Below are 15,959 nucleotides of genomic sequence, written 5' to 3'. Positions count from 1 at the left end.
CCACCAGATAAAGTCCCCTCTGAAAACGTCTGTATACTTCCCAAGAATCAATACTATATGTAAACAATGGGTAAAGTTCATAACTTGCAGACATTTTCCGGGGACTCTGGGGGATAAAGTCATACTCAAAGACATAGTTATTAGATTTTTCGACTATACTGAACAAAATGGCTATCTCAAAACTTTGATCGGGTGATTTTGGGAAAAAAATGAGCGTAAGAGGGAGCCTACTTACCCTCCAATTTTTTCGGTCACTTAAAAAGGTAACTAGAACTTTTAATTTCCGTTCGAATGAGCCCTTTCGCAATATTCTAGGACCACTGGGTCAATACAATAACCCATAAAAAAAAAAAAAAAAACGCATACGTGATCTTTCTTATGGCAAAAAATAAAAATTCCAAATTTTTGCATATAGGAGCTTGAAACCTCTACAATAGTGTTTTCTGATACGCTGAATCTGATGATGTGATTTTCATTAAGATTCTATGACCTTTAAGGTGTGTTTCCTCCCTTTTTTCGAAAATAAATAAAAATTTATCAGGTTCGTAGCTTTTGATTGGTAACACTAAACTTGATGAAACTTATATATTTGAAATCAGCATAAAAATTCGATTCTTTTTATGCATCTATTGGCATCAAATTCCTATTTTTAGTTTCGGTTACTATTGAGCCGGGTCACTCCTTACTTACAGTTCATTACCACGAACTGTTTGATAGAATGGCAATTACGATTCTTCATAGGCAAAATTTACAAATATTACCAACAAAACATTTATATTCCTTCAAATCCAACCTAAACCTTTCTTCCAATCTACAACTTTTTTTTATTGTTGATTTTAAAAGTAATTAGGACTAAAACAATATGAAGATTATAGAATTATAGAAAAAAGAATGAAAAAATTAGAATTTGAGATTTCAGATTGATTTTTCCAGATCCATTTACTAGAAATATGGAAGATATATAGAATTTGGACCTCAAGTCTAGAAGAGATAATTCTATTTTCTACACGAATCTAACTTTTATTACCCACATGAAGAGTACTTTTGAAGATAAAATGAATTTCGTTTGGTTCTTTTTTATACTATTTATTAGGCTAGAAATAAAAAACTCTAGAAAATTATTTGAATGTAGGCTAAGCCCAGTCCAACTTTTCTTTCTCATGTCAGACAATATGAAGATCATAAAAACGTTTTTACAAATGAATGCAGATATACTTCTAGTTTTGGGACATATATCCCTTTTGGTAGAAATTGTTTCTTGTTAAGCGTAGTTTACAGTCAAAATGAAAAAAAACACATAATATTGCTGAATTGAACGAAGTTAAGTTTCCTGTCTTATCAGTTTCCTGCGTTTTTTTGGTAAGCACTGTTAAGCTTGGCTGTCTTTGGTAAAGTTAGTAAGCTGCAAAAATATTGGTAAGCTTGATAATCTTTGGCAAGTTTGGTAAGCTGTAAGATGATTCTAAGCAAAATAAGATATTTCACTAAATGAAGTTGTCTGTCAGTTAAAACTAAAAACCATAGATAAAAAAATCCTTTGAAATCATGCATAACTGTAAGGATTTCAATTTCAACAAATAATCTTTTATTCCTAAATTATTTTTACAGTAACGATGAGAATATTCTTAAAAAAAAAAAAAAAAAAAAAAAACTAAATTCACCAATAAGAAAGTCCCGTCCCTTACTTTTTTGGAAAATGGTTAAACAATTAATAAACTAGAGAAAAGGGCAAACGTTTTAACCTGTTTTTTTTTTTACCTTTTTTTACTAATATAGAAGAGAAAATTGCTTCAACGATAAAAATCAATCCAATTGAAATAGTAAAAAGCACTTTCGCAGTTTCTTCAACCACAACAATAGTTATTATAACGCTTTTTTGGAAAATGGTTCAACAATTAATAAACTAGAGAAAAGGGCCAACGTTTTAACCTGTTTTTTTTTAACTTTTTTTTACTAATATAGAAGAGAAAATTGCTTCAACGATAAAAATCAATCCAATTGAAATAGTAAAAAGCACTTTCGCAGTTTCTTCAACCACAACAATAGTTATTATAACGCACAAAGCACAGTGTAATATTACAAAAAATATTTCTAATTTAAATCCATGAAACTCATTTGGAACAGATGGGTCTGGCCATAAAAATTTTACCTTTAAGGTAAATGTAGCTAATTATCTTTTGCCATTTAAAAAACGAGGATAATTTCCACGTCCTAAAGGTGATTCCCCTGAAAATCCTCTTGATACAACTTCGCATTGTGTTCTTTTTAGTTAAGTTGCAAACAATAATAGTGTGCGTGGACCTGCATTGAACCTGATTTAATTTTATTTACATGAACAAAAAAAAAAAAAAAACGTAAAAAGTAGATAGGGTATGAGTACCTTCCAATTCTTAGCTTTGCCTCAGTCCTCTTGGGTGGGGATACCTCAGGGCTCTGTTCAAGGTTCTCTGCTTTTTTTAATTATATTAATTATTTTTAAGCACATTCTACTAATCCCCGTTCTGATGCACATTTCACAAATGATACGTCATCTTCAGTTTCTGATAAAAATTACGATAGGTTTGCTTAGAAGTTTGATGCATTCTTTTGTAATCTTCTTTAAATAAAGAGCAATTATTTTGAGATATATTTCCCTTCTGAATTTATTTTCCCAAACCCAAGATTTACATAATTGTAATGCTGGGCAGAACAGGTATCCCCATTCACAAACACCGTGATAAGAGATGAAAAATTGCTCCGATTGTGCCGAATACATGATACGGGGATGTTCATCGGGACTTCATCAGTATGTTCCATTTTTTTCGATTGCTTGAAAAAAAAATCTGAAATTCATCTGATTCAAAATTACTCCTACTTTAGTCCTATTAAGGAGCCCAGGAAGTTTAGTTTTAGCTGCCTAACGAGATAAGATATTTAACTTTAAAAATCAATATCACAGGCTATTGTCCAAAAACAAAACATAAAAAGTTTAAAAACACTAATAAACACAAACTGGCTAAAAAAAAAATATTAAATTAAAAATATAAATATATATATATATATATATATATATATATATATATATATATATATATATATAAATATATATTTGTTGCTGTTGCGATTAGATCTGTGTCATTGGCTGATTTATCCTCCAGTAGTTATTTAATGAGATTCAAGATTCAACAACTTTACTAAAAATGATTCATGCCGGCTTTACGACCGGTTACAAATAAAGCACATATATGCTTCCAAAACGCAACCAGTACACATTTACTAAATTATAAAACTAACCAAATCATCACTGAAATAAACACAAATAAAGAACAATACAAAAAGAGATAATAATAATAATTACTGACTAATAAATTATGAGAAAAAAAAAATAATAAAAATAAAAATTAATAAAGAATAAAAAAAATAATATAATAAAACGAATATATTAATAACAGAACAAAAAGAATACTTAATTTGTCCTCTCTCGACTTCCAGCCCCACACTCACCAACTGCCCGCAAGGAGATGCTTCTTTAACCAGTTTTTAAATTGCGAGACACTGTCTGCTTCCCGAATTGAGTCTGGAAAAGTAATCCAGACCACTGGACCCGAGTGCCTTGCCACATGGCTAGAGCGCACATCACTTCTTGGCTCACTTACCAGGCGTGCAGAATTTCTCGTAGCACATCCTTGATAAAATGAGTTGAAATGAAAAAAATTACTAAGAACATCAGCTACTAAACAATTCGAGCTCTGAAGTACAAAAATACCAATATGAAAATATCTTATGTGACAAGCATTCAAAATTACATGTTCCTTAAAAATCGACTCTGTACTTATAACTTCTGTATCATACTCACTAATTAATCTCACTGCTTTATTTGGTTGAATCTGCATTCGTTTAAAATTGCACGTAAAATCACTAGCCCAAATCATACATCCATAATTTATATACGGCACAATCAAAGAATTGTATAACAGCACTAAAATATGAGAAGGCAGAAAATGTCGAAAACGTCTTCAAATCCAACGGCTACGGTCTACCTTCCGCACCACCACATCACCATGTCTTCGCTAGTTGAGGTACTGGTCGAGAAAGAAACATAGCTAGCGCACGTCCTCAACCAGTTGTAGTGAAGCACCATTTATTGCTATTTCACTGGGAAGATTTGGAGATAGACCAGTCCGACTAAACAGAATATAATTATTCTTTGCCGCGTTAATGCTAAGTAAGCTAATTCCTACAAAGTCACTCATCAAAGTCACTCAACCCTTGCAGAGCTCTGTTTGCTTTCTGGACCAATTCTTCAAGAGTCTTCGCTGCCACAACAAGTGCTGTATCGTCGGCGAGTATAAAACCGCATACTGTCAACATACACTAAATACAACAGGGGTCCTAAGACGGAACCATAGGGACCTCCACAAGAAACAGGGAAAAACTTAGAAAACTTCTCCCCAAGATTTATCCTAACTGACCTTCCATTTAAATATGAACTAAACCAAGCCAAACATCTCCCTTTTACACCAAAATCTCTTAATCTATCCAATAAAATACTAAAATCAACGATATCAAACACTTTTTTAAAATCTATAAAAATACTAATACAATACTCACCCTTTTCCAAAGCTAAATTAATATTTTCTAAAAGATGTTGTACAGCATGCGAAGTCGAATGGCCCTTCCGGAATCCTGGAATCCAAACTGCCCATCATACAATGCATGCAGGCTCGTGAGGTGATCATAAAGTCTTCCATGGATAACTTTTTCATACACTTTCGAAAACACTGGCAAAATAGAAATAGGCCTCCAGTTTGATATATCCATTTGAGTCCCCCTTTGTAGAGAGGGAGAATCTTTGCTGTTTTCAATAATTTGGGAAATACTCCCTTCTCCATTGATAAATTTATTAGGTGCACTAGCACAGGAAGAATGTACACCAGAATTGATCGAATAGTCTTCAGGTTAACACCATCTAACCCGGCACTGTTGGATCCAATCGAGCTGACGATCTTTGTTAATTCATATGAGTCACAGGGATGAAATTCCATTTCCGTTCCCTCGCCCCTCCCATCAGCACACGAGTTGCAACCAACAAGAGCTTGGGAATTTCTAGTTTCCGCTTGTATCTTCGTTCCAATGTGACTAAAATAATCACCAAACTTATCACACAGCTCTTGTCTATCCTCTACAACCACTCCTTCGATTTAAATTCGAGGGTCTTGAGTTCTCCGACGCCCACTATCCAGTTCATTAATAACTTTCCAAGTTCTTTTCAGATCTGATTTATCTTCCTCAAAAAGTGCAGAGTAATATTGTTTCTTTTTTTTCCTTTTCAGTGAGTTCGCCATATTCCGAAGCTGTTTAAAATGAGCATTATCTTCCTCCTTTGAAGATCTCAGATAATCCTGAAACGCACTGTCACGCTGTTCAAATAAGTTAACTATAAGTTAACTCTTCATCTGCCCATGGTTTTCTCGGCATATTTGGCCTCTGTCTGAGTGTCTTCAGCGGACAAGTTTTGTAAAATGCAGTAGTTATGATACTACTAAATTGTTCAAAAGCATCACAGGGGTCAATCTGGTTCAATACAGATTCAAAACATGTTGCACTTATTTCTTTTTTAAACTTACGAATGTTTTCAGGTTTAACCTCTCGAACAATTTTTTTTTGCTTTTTCTGGCGTGACACTTGTAAATCTAAACTAAATACTACTGGGAAATGATGAGATGCCGAATTCACTACAATATTAGAAAATGCATTTCGGATATACTTTGAAGAGACAAACACATTGTCAAACATTGTCCGTGATCCTAGTAGGTATTGTTACTGTGGGAAAAAGATCATTAGAAACCATAAAATAAAAAAAAATGTAAATTAAAACTACCTGTAGATAAAAGATCAAAATTAAAATCCCCCCATACATATTAACTCTTGCTGTGACTTCTGAACTATCATTAGAAGACCTTGGAAACCTTCTGTGAATTCCTCATACGACGCACTTCGAGGTTTATAAACTACTGATAGGATGATTTTTCTCACACCAAGCCTCATACCAAACTCAATTTCAATAGAAAGTGTTTCTACCTTACCTTCTTTCCAGACATCAAGATCCTCCCTGGGCTTCCATTTAAGTGAATCACTTACTATCAAACCGAGTCCGCCGCGGTTCATTGAAGCTCTACTCCTCGTGGTAAGCTGATAGCCCGGAAAATTAAAAGACGAGAGAGGACTATCCTTACTCAAAAATGCTTCACAAAGGGCCATGACATGGAGATTCCTACATTTCAAAAGAAAATCAAATATCTCATCATACGAAGAAGTAAGGTGGCAGTTCCACGAACACGCATTAAAACCAGGATTTTGCATAATTCCAAGATAAGAAGAATCACAATATTTACTAAACTGCAAAGGTCTATAACTCACTGTAGACTCTTCATTCGCCAAATCCGAAAGTAAATAACTATCAATATCAAATGGGCAACTTTCCAACTGACTCAGCCTCGATGTAGTACCGATTGGTACATCAAACATATTTATATCTAATAAAAACTTTCATAACTTTCATTGTGAAAAAAAAAAAAAAAAAAAAAAAAAAAAAAAGGCAGCTGAGCTCTCGGAACAGATAAATAATAATAAATGAAAAGAGAACAAAATAAACCAAAACTACAAAATCACCACAAGCAACTAAAAGTAATCCGCCAGTGACCGAATCCTGCGAGCAATGGTGTCTGTTGGGAGTTTTGCAAGAATTAGCCCACAATCAGACCAGCCATTTTGCACTCCAAAACTATCCCTTGCTGTATTCAGAATGTCACGACGGCGTTTCTTTAGGGCCTCTGACACGAAAATGCCAGACTTAGCAAGTTTAGTTTTGCTCTTGAAAACTTTCTTTGCCATTTCACTGCTTCTCAATTTCACAAACACCGGTGCAACATCTCTTTGGCCTTGTACAGTAGAATTATTTAAACGGTAGCGGTAAATACTCTGAATGTCATTTTGCGAAAAACCGGTGACTCCCATTTTCTGTGTTATGCTATTCATAGTTTTTGCTTTCAAATCTTCACCCGGTAACTGCTTCACACCGTTGAAAACTAGGCTATCTAGAAGCTTTTCTTGTTCAAAATCATCTATTCTACTTTCCGTCTGTTTCACACGATTTTCCAAACCTTGAACTTCTGCTTTCAAACTTTTGCATGACTGTAATATGCTCTGAAACTTTGGTGTAAACTCAAGGGACACTGAGGCATAGATTTCGCTAATTATCATCTCGCACGGTTGCTTTAGGGAATCCCCACTTTTCTGTTGTTTATCCCCGCACTTTTCTAAAACCTTCTCAGTAATTAATTCCATCATTGATTTTTGCGTTCTTGCAATTTCATCCTCGCTAGAAACAATTCTCTCCAACGGCTGAGATGACGAGCTCACTGGCTCGCTGATTTCAAGCACAGCGTACGATTTGCTTTGTTTGTAGATTTCGGGAGAATTTTTAGCTTCTTCAAACACAAGCTTTGCTCCTTTTCCCGTTTTTTTGCGACGCTTCCTTTGTATTATCTTCATACGATACTAAACTTTTTTCAGTGAGCCTAATTTCCTTGTGATCTCCGTAGCAGAAAACAATGAAGTTTTCTTGGCCTTTGCTATCTTTAACGATCCGCAGGACTCTGAATGGCCATAAGGGGAATCCTTGGAAATGAGCAAGGGCTAAATCAAACTTTTTAAAGGGCATCCTAACTATTAACTATTAACTTTTAATAGTTAATAGATAATGATAAATTATTACAAATAACTATTGTAGTATATTAATCTATTGGCTAGTTACTGATTTCATGTCCCAGTATACTATTTCGTCCTTGTCTGGGCCAAATTTCGCGAGTTTGACTTTCCATAGGACTATTCAAACTTATATGTATGTATATGGAACAACAAATAGTTGAACTTGAACCATAAATGGTCCATGTAAATCCACTGATTCTGAGATCCAGTTTTCTGTATGAGTTGAATGACGGCGCAAATCTTATTGTAAGAAAAGAAAGAGCAAACAAAGAGAAAAAGAGAACTAATTACCTGCATCACTACCTTCATCCTTTCAACGTCAACTTCAATACATTCACACACAGCCTGGGCAATTTTCGCTTCATCTTGGAGAAATAGATTTGAATTGATTTTCTCACCTTGAAGGTGTACAGGATATAAATTTGTAAAATACCCAAAGCATTTTTCAAGAGGCTCCGACGTCACATTTTCGTCAAGCTGATCTTTCCGAAGCAAGTCGATATAAAAATCAAGAGACTTTTCATGTGCTATCATCTCGCTCAAGAGTCCACCCATTTTAAGATATGTCTCCGGGGAGCACGTGTTCAAAGCAGTACTAAACTGATGTAATATCCCCTGAAAAAAATAATAATAAGATCACAAAAAAATTTCAAACAGGGATAATGTAATTTATTGATTCAAGTCGTTTCCAAAAATACTAAATAATAGCATCATTATAGATAGACATAATAATTTTTTAAACCCGGAGTGAACCAAATCATGTCCCTAATTAGTCAACAAGGTATAATAGAACGACTGGATACATTACAGTAGGCTGCAATGTGATTGTATAATCATCCAACATCTTCGCTGAATTCTCGTGAACTGTGCGGGTTCCTCAGTCTCAGAAGGAGATCTTTTTGTCATTACATTAGACTTGGTGTGACTTAACAAAAATTAAATAAATAGAGCATTTATTTTTGTCATTTATCAGCATTTAATTTTTTGGAGGGAAATCTTTTTGTCACTATATTAGACTTAGTAAGACTTAACAAAAATTAAATAAAAACGGCACTTGTTTAGCAAAAGGGCAGGACGATAGAGCAATCGACAGAACGAAAAAATATAAAAACCGTAAAACAAACACAAACACAAAGCTGAAACACAATACCAAGAAAAAAAAATTGAACCAAACGCTCACACCCAAAATTAAAACACAATAATAAACAAGAAAACTCGGAGAAAACTACCACTACCTCCGATTTGTAACAACAGTGATAATATATTTTGTCTATCACCGTTTTTTATTCTTCTTTTACATAACATTATTTGTTCTTACATATATCTTACATAACATAACACTTACATCTTACATAACACTCTGTTCTTACATTTATTCTTATATCTTGTTTCTTTATCCTTTTCCATATCATTTCCAAGATTCCTGGAAAACCTGTAGAATTTATGTCCTCAAACAAAGAATTTCTCTATACAGAAAGTATCCAACGCTCGCGCAAGACATGTTCAATCATATATTCCCTTAGACATACTTAATCCCTTATTGACTTATTGTCTTCTTCTCTTACTCCACTTCCTAATGTTAACGTCATTTGTTCTTATTCTATACAGTATTTGTTTTCAAACTCGCAAGTCCCTAAGATAATGGCAAGCATAGCCAAGCCCTCAATAGTACCTAGTTTTTCGTTTTGCAACATTGCAAATGGATGTAAATTCAGGGAAATTAATTAAGATATAATAGCTAAATGTGGGTCTTATAATGAAAATCTGGCTGAGAAAACCGTTTTCTGTCTCTAACAACCTCAGTAAAATCATGGCGAAATCCCTCAATTTAAAGGTGCGAAATACCCTCTTCGCGTACCTAGCCACAGACATGCTCAAACTCGAATAAAACATCAAGTAAATAAAGAATCAGTGTTCATAAGAACCAGACAAAAGATAAGAATAACATGCGTCATTCTTGTTTGGAATTTCAAGAAGCGAAAACTTGCTTGAAGAATTCGATTGTTTGAAAAATACGGTCATAAGAGGAGGTTCATTTTAGAAATTGAAATATCTGACCTAAATTTGTCTATCGGGATAAAAAATCACTCAATATCTTATGATCAAATGTCTATTTGAAATACTAATCTAAGTAAAATAAAGCTTTTTATTCGGTTTGCATGTATTAGCTTAAAAGTATGACTTCAACAACATATTTTTATTTGACATAGAAGAACTAAAAGTAAAGAATTCATAAATCCAAAAGTAATCAATTTCTTCCTTCTTTTCAAACGGAAATACTGTAACTTTCATCAAGAAAGGTAGACAAGAATTTAGGCAAAGAACCAAGAACCAAGGCAAAGAATCTCCAAAACAACGTTCAAAATGCTGATTCGACTTTCATCGAGGTAGACAAGAATTTAGGCAAAGAACCAAGAACCAAGGCAAAGAATCTCCAAAACAACGTTCAAAATGCTGATTCGACTTTCATCGAGGTAGACAAGAATTTAGGCAAAGAACCAAGAATCAAGGCAAAGAATCTCCAAAACAACGTTCAAAATGCTGATTCGACTTTCATCGAGGTAGACAAGAATTTAGGCAAAGAACCAAGAATCAAGGCAAAGAATCTCCAAAACAACGTTCAAGATGCTGATTCGACTTCGAACTAGAAATCTGAAGAGGGTGATTTCCTCCGTAATCTGTGCCCAAGTTTACAAATTATGTACGCATTTGTGTTATACACGTAATCATAGGTATACAAAATATGGCGTACTTTTTACCGGCTTAGTATTAGTTACCAAAGAACCAAGAAGGGTGTTAAAAGGCGGAGTTTATTAACTCCACCTTTTAAAGGCGAAGTTAATAAAGTCCACCTTTAAAAAATTATTCGAAAATAACCCAAATCGAAATCACTCCCTTGCACCGGACCTTAGGCGAGACATTTAAATTTTACAACGGTTTCTTAACACCCAACAAAACGATTTATTTTCTATGTCACCCTTGGATTGTTAAACATGGGTCTATTCTACCTTGTTTGCCCATTAGCCCATTATAATTGCCCATTAGCTTACATCAAACAGGGATATATCTAATCTATTTACGTGTTTTTTGAAATTCTTGATGACAATATTAATAGAGACAATATTTCACATGATTCACTTAAGTAGTAGTATGACGGGACTAGAACCTTAAGGTCCAAACCGGCGGTACTGATCTCCGTTTCGAGGCCCTTCAGCCAGGAAGTGCAATGGGGGGCTGGGGGCCAGCCATCCTGTGCTTTTGCACACCGTTCCTGCTTACCTTCCCCAGATTTCTCTAGGTACCCATTTAGAGCTGGGTCGACTCTGGCTAAGCTTACAGTCACACCACTAACCCGCGTCCCACACCAAGTAACTGGCCACGCCAGGGATCGAGCCCGTGCCCCTCGGACCAAAAATTCTCAACCCAGCGCACGTACGCTTAGCCAGGACGGCTCACTTACCATAAATAGACCATATTTACTATCTTATAGTAGGCACACCACAATGCCTGGTTCCATGGATTTAAAGCAATAAAAAATCATAAAGAGTAGTATGCTCTGACGAGTCCTGATTGATAGTGATTGTGATTGATAGTGATAACTTGGAAATAACTTATTTGACTTAAGGTGCTTTTATTTTAGAATTTATGATGACCTATATTGACTAACTACAACCTTGCATATTGACAGACCTCCCCTCTTTGGTTGATTGTGAGAAAAATCCGATGGCTTTGCTTTGTTGTCAGATTAAATCAAATTGCAATTAAATTCAATCTTATTAAACTTCAATCAAATTAAATAATTTCAACTTCTAATTAAACAAAATTAAACTTCTAATTACACTTCTAGGACTACCTACTGAGAATTTAACAATACTTTGAAACTACTTGCAAAAACCTCTAGGTCGGAAGAAATCCCAAGATGTTAAATAATAGTTTGAATAATAGCTTACCACATTAGATAATAACGCTATTGCATACAGCTTACCTGAAGTGAAAACAGAAGCTGGAGGACTTTGCGACAATATGAATATCTTTCAGCAGCTTGAGTTTTTATTGCAGTTTCTCGGTCTATTTTTTCAGGCTGAGGAAACTTTTCCTTTAATTGACCAACAATAATTTCAGCTTTCCATAAAAACCGGGGTATTAACAGCAATACCTACAAAAATAAAGCAATAAAAGCATCTTGAAATAACAAAAAGAAAATATTTAAAAATAAATTTTACTTTCTTCGAACTATGGCTTCTAAATATTTAAGCAAAGAAGGTTTTTTTCATCTATCAATGAGTAAATAGTCAAAATAAAAAGTATACAAAAGATGGTTTTAAGTGTTAAAAATTATAGTGTAAATTAAGTGTTAATTTGTGCGGTAAGTTTGATTGAAGGCCTTTGCGTATTTGTTGTTATATAGTTTAAAAGAATTTTATGGCCTGTTGATTAGCGGTTATTTTTGTTAAATTTTAACTCTTCATATTCGGAGGAAATAAAAAGTTTGAATTGAATTGAATAGATGTAACGAAACGAAAAAAAACAACAACATAAAAGCAAAAATATAACAAGAAAAGACAAAATATCGATCACAGTGTCGTGGAATGGATCACAGTGTGTACCATCCTTTAAAGGTGATATGAAGCAGTGGACAACTCAGCTAGGAAGGGAAAAAGTGTGGGAGACAGATGAAAAAGACTCGTTTCTCTCTAGAGCCATGGTTTAATAGAACATAACTTGACATTGACAGTGCAGTGTCATCCAAAAAAAAAAACTAGTCAAACTTAAAACAGGCTAAATAATAGGTGTTATAGTTTGAATTCAATTAAGGGGGCTGTTTATTTTCAGATCTAACTTAAAGTTGTCTGAAAGTACGTTACATTTTACACTTATTATATACTAGTTAAAAATAAGTTAGTATGAGGACAAGGTGTAAAAAAAGGAACAACTTACATTTTACCCTTTTGCCAAATGTGATCATTCAGTCTTGGACAAAATGTTAATAAAAATTGAAAAAGAGTAAAAACCAAAATACATACATACAACACTTACACTTGGAATTGTATAATTAAATCTCGTCATTTTGCTGGGTGGTATTAGATTTTATGTCTATTTCTCTTCTTCTTTTTTTTATCATAACTTAAGTTTCAGCTCTTATCAGTTTCTGATACTCTTTTTCTGAGGTTGCAAGTTTAGGGAAAATCCTAAAATGAGTCCCACAAAACAAATATAAAGAATATATTATTTTAACTCATTGAAATTATTAAAGAAAATATAGAAAACCACCTGAAAAAAACTGCCTGAATACTAATATCAACTATATCATTTCCGCGAACGCCCAGACATGTTTTTTAGGGGAAGCTGGCTGCAGCATTATCATGGGAAGAATTATCGAAGGTTTTCCCCAGAATGATTCTTTGTGAAAGACACAACTCCAACTTCCTCTCCGCCTCTCCCTGCTGGCACTCATTAATTTTACAAACATCGTCGTATTTCTGCATTAGTTGAGTTACTCTAGCTATCTTGATTTTTTCCCTTTTCAAGAATTACCGTCCTTTTCATTTTCAAATTTTAAGTTTCCTTTTCACGTATTTCAATGGTAATCCAGTCACTAATATAAATAAAATCAGTCTTACTTCTATAATAGGCAAGTTGCTAGAATACGGTGACGTGACGCTATACGACAGATAACGCTTTCTACACAGTAATTTTACAATGAGTCAGTTGGTTCTTGGATGCTCACGAGACACAGGCAATTTTTTATAACTGAAGTCTAAAAGCGAGCGAATATATCTTATTTCCATTCAGTCAATAGATTTCATTAAAAGATTACGATTCGATAGTAGTTTTGGAAACTTTCAGGAAACATTTTTTTCTTTTTTTTTTGGGGGGGGGGCAAACTATTTTTTCTCTGATCCTCATAAAAGAATATAAACTACGGTTGGTTTTTCATTTTTTAAACTTGAAGCTTTTCTGAGATTTTTTTGGCAAATATACGGACAAAATTTTACAATACAGCAGTTACAAAGGGACTGATTTGTACCGTAAAATATGTGAAGTATATAAATATATATAATAAAGTACATGTTGTATAGGCATAAGAGAGTATAATAAATTAAGCATCTCGCATTATCTAGGAAAATAAAACAGTTTTTCTTGTAATCCAAAACGTTCATCCTGGTTATCTTAAACTAAGTGATCCTGTCCTTAAATGGCAAAAAAGAGACAGCAAACCAAGATTGGATACTTTATTCCCAAATAGGTAGAGGCGGTGTTGCCAGGTAAAAATAAATGGTTCTGTTTTGGTGTTCTCAATATATTGCACGGCATAGTGAAAATTCGGTTTTCAGTGTGAGTCGATGTCGTGGCGTATTACATGCGTTGGTTCTGCTTTGATCCGATTTTTTGCACTACTGACTTTTTTTTTATTATAGCTTATTACACCTGAATTCAGCAATATAGCAAAGCATAGCTTGTTCAATGCTGTTTTTTCTATAAGGAGTTCAAATGAGAATCGTAACTCGAAAGCTTACATCGAAGTGATATAAAAGCTTATAATAAAATGGTCAACGAAATGACAAAATGGTCTGTAAAACAAATGTTAGAATGGTCAAATGGCAAACCAAGTCCAAATAGCAAATAATGCGTTTATAAAGGAGCGATTGCAAAAATGTATGGCGGTAAGTAAATACCGTGGCCAACCAACTGCTAAAATGGTCAACAAACCAAGTGAAACAATAGCCAAATACTTATTAAAATACTAAATAAGTAACTCACAGAGGCGATACTACATAAAACGTATATGTCAAGATTTAGTATTAACTCTTAGATTTAGTAATAAGATCTAGTAATAAACCTCTAGAATTTATTAAGAACTTGAAAAGTAAACTTTTGAAAGAAGTCTGTAAAACATTGTCCGGGGCAAAAGTTTAAATTTGTTGTTAGACAGAAAAAAAAGAATATTTCCCCCAATAATATACTAAAATGGTTGTTGGTCCCTCTGAACATTTCCCACTGACACGGAATTAAAGAAAATAATAACAAAAAGAGGTAAGAAATAGACCGAAAAAGGACATGAAAAAAAAAGAAAAAATTTAAGGAACATATATAAATAGTAATAAAATAAAAAAAACGGTTCCAAAAGTTTTATAACAATAGTTAGTTCTTTTTTTCTAGGGGGATATAGGGAGACGCGCTCCCCAAAACATTAGCAAGATTTTGTTCATTAATTTATACGTCAAATTTGTGAGTCAAATTTAGCACCTCAATAAGAATTCTTTAAGAGGAAATACAGAAACAGTAAAAAATAATAAATGAATAAGAAGTTATGAATACTACTACTAACTACTAAAAACTCTTTGCAACACCTAGCCGTCCGAGGCCAACACAGTTTTGAACGTTTCTCCTCCATCCCAATCCATCCAAAGCTCTCTTTATCGCCCCTTCCCCCAAAAAGAAGTTCCAATTTCTTAAAATCCATTCTTACAACATCTTCCCACATCATTCAGGGACGACCTGCTTTCGTTTGGCCCTAGATGGATAGCCAAAAAAGACAATCTTTGGCAATCTGTCATCCTTCTTCCACGGAGCATGTTCTAGCCATCTTAACCTTTCTCTTATTGCAGCCCTAGAAAGTGGGACAGAACTAAACTTTTCATACAGTTTACTGACACGGTCAGTCAAACGGTTAGCCACAACTATCCATAGACAATTCCATTGGAAAACATCTAGTAAATCCTCCTCCGTCTTCCAGACGACTCTTATTTCAGAATCATACCTGACCATTGTCTAAAATGTACAGAAAAATAACTACAGAAAAATATAAATTTTGTCTAAAATAATTTTTGAAACAAAACGATTTTTCCATTAAAGCTTAAATTTGATTACTTAGATAATAATTTATTAAATAAAAAAAAGGTAAAGAATACGCCATTGGACTTTACAGTCCCTACCGGCGGTGCTGATCTCCATTTCATTGCCCTTCAACCAGGAAGTGCAATGGAGGGTTGGGGGCCAACCATCCAGTGCTTTTGCACACCCTTCCTGTTTACCTTCCCCAGATTTAACCAGGTACCCATTTATTCCTGTTGCAAGGAATGACATGCATTAAGATGATCTTTTCAGAGTAACGGTGAGAGAGTAATCCTTTCACAGTTACTCTGAAAGGGTCATCTTATACAGTCAAACCTCTGGGACTGTGGTTCAATCCCGCCTGTTGCAAGGAA

General features: G+C 34.2%; 1 protein-coding gene across 2 annotated transcripts in view; it reads right to left on the bottom strand.

Annotated features, from left to right (window-relative positions):
- LOC148951051 (dynactin subunit 1-like) overlaps nt 1–15,959 on the bottom strand; it is a 177,506-nt gene that overhangs the window by 50,656 nt on the left and 110,891 nt on the right. For both annotated transcript variants that reach the window (XM_089090588.1, XM_089090589.1), the window contains 2 exons: nt 11,735–11,905; nt 8,041–8,364 (listed from right to left, as the gene is read on the bottom strand). In XM_089090588.1, coding sequence (XP_088946714.1) covers nt 8,041–8,364; nt 11,735–11,905 — 495 coding nt within the window. The remainder of the gene's footprint in view (nt 1–8,040; nt 8,365–11,734; nt 11,906–15,959) is intronic.

Source organism: Artemia sp. Qi Xiang Cuo, chromosome 6, assembly GCF_049724085.1.
Source record: "Artemia sp. Qi Xiang Cuo chromosome 6, ASM4972408v1, whole genome shotgun sequence".
Lineage (NCBI taxonomy): Eukaryota > Metazoa > Arthropoda > Branchiopoda > Anostraca > Artemiidae > Artemia > Artemia sp. Qi Xiang Cuo.
This window is presented reverse-complemented; position numbering and strand designations above follow the sequence as displayed.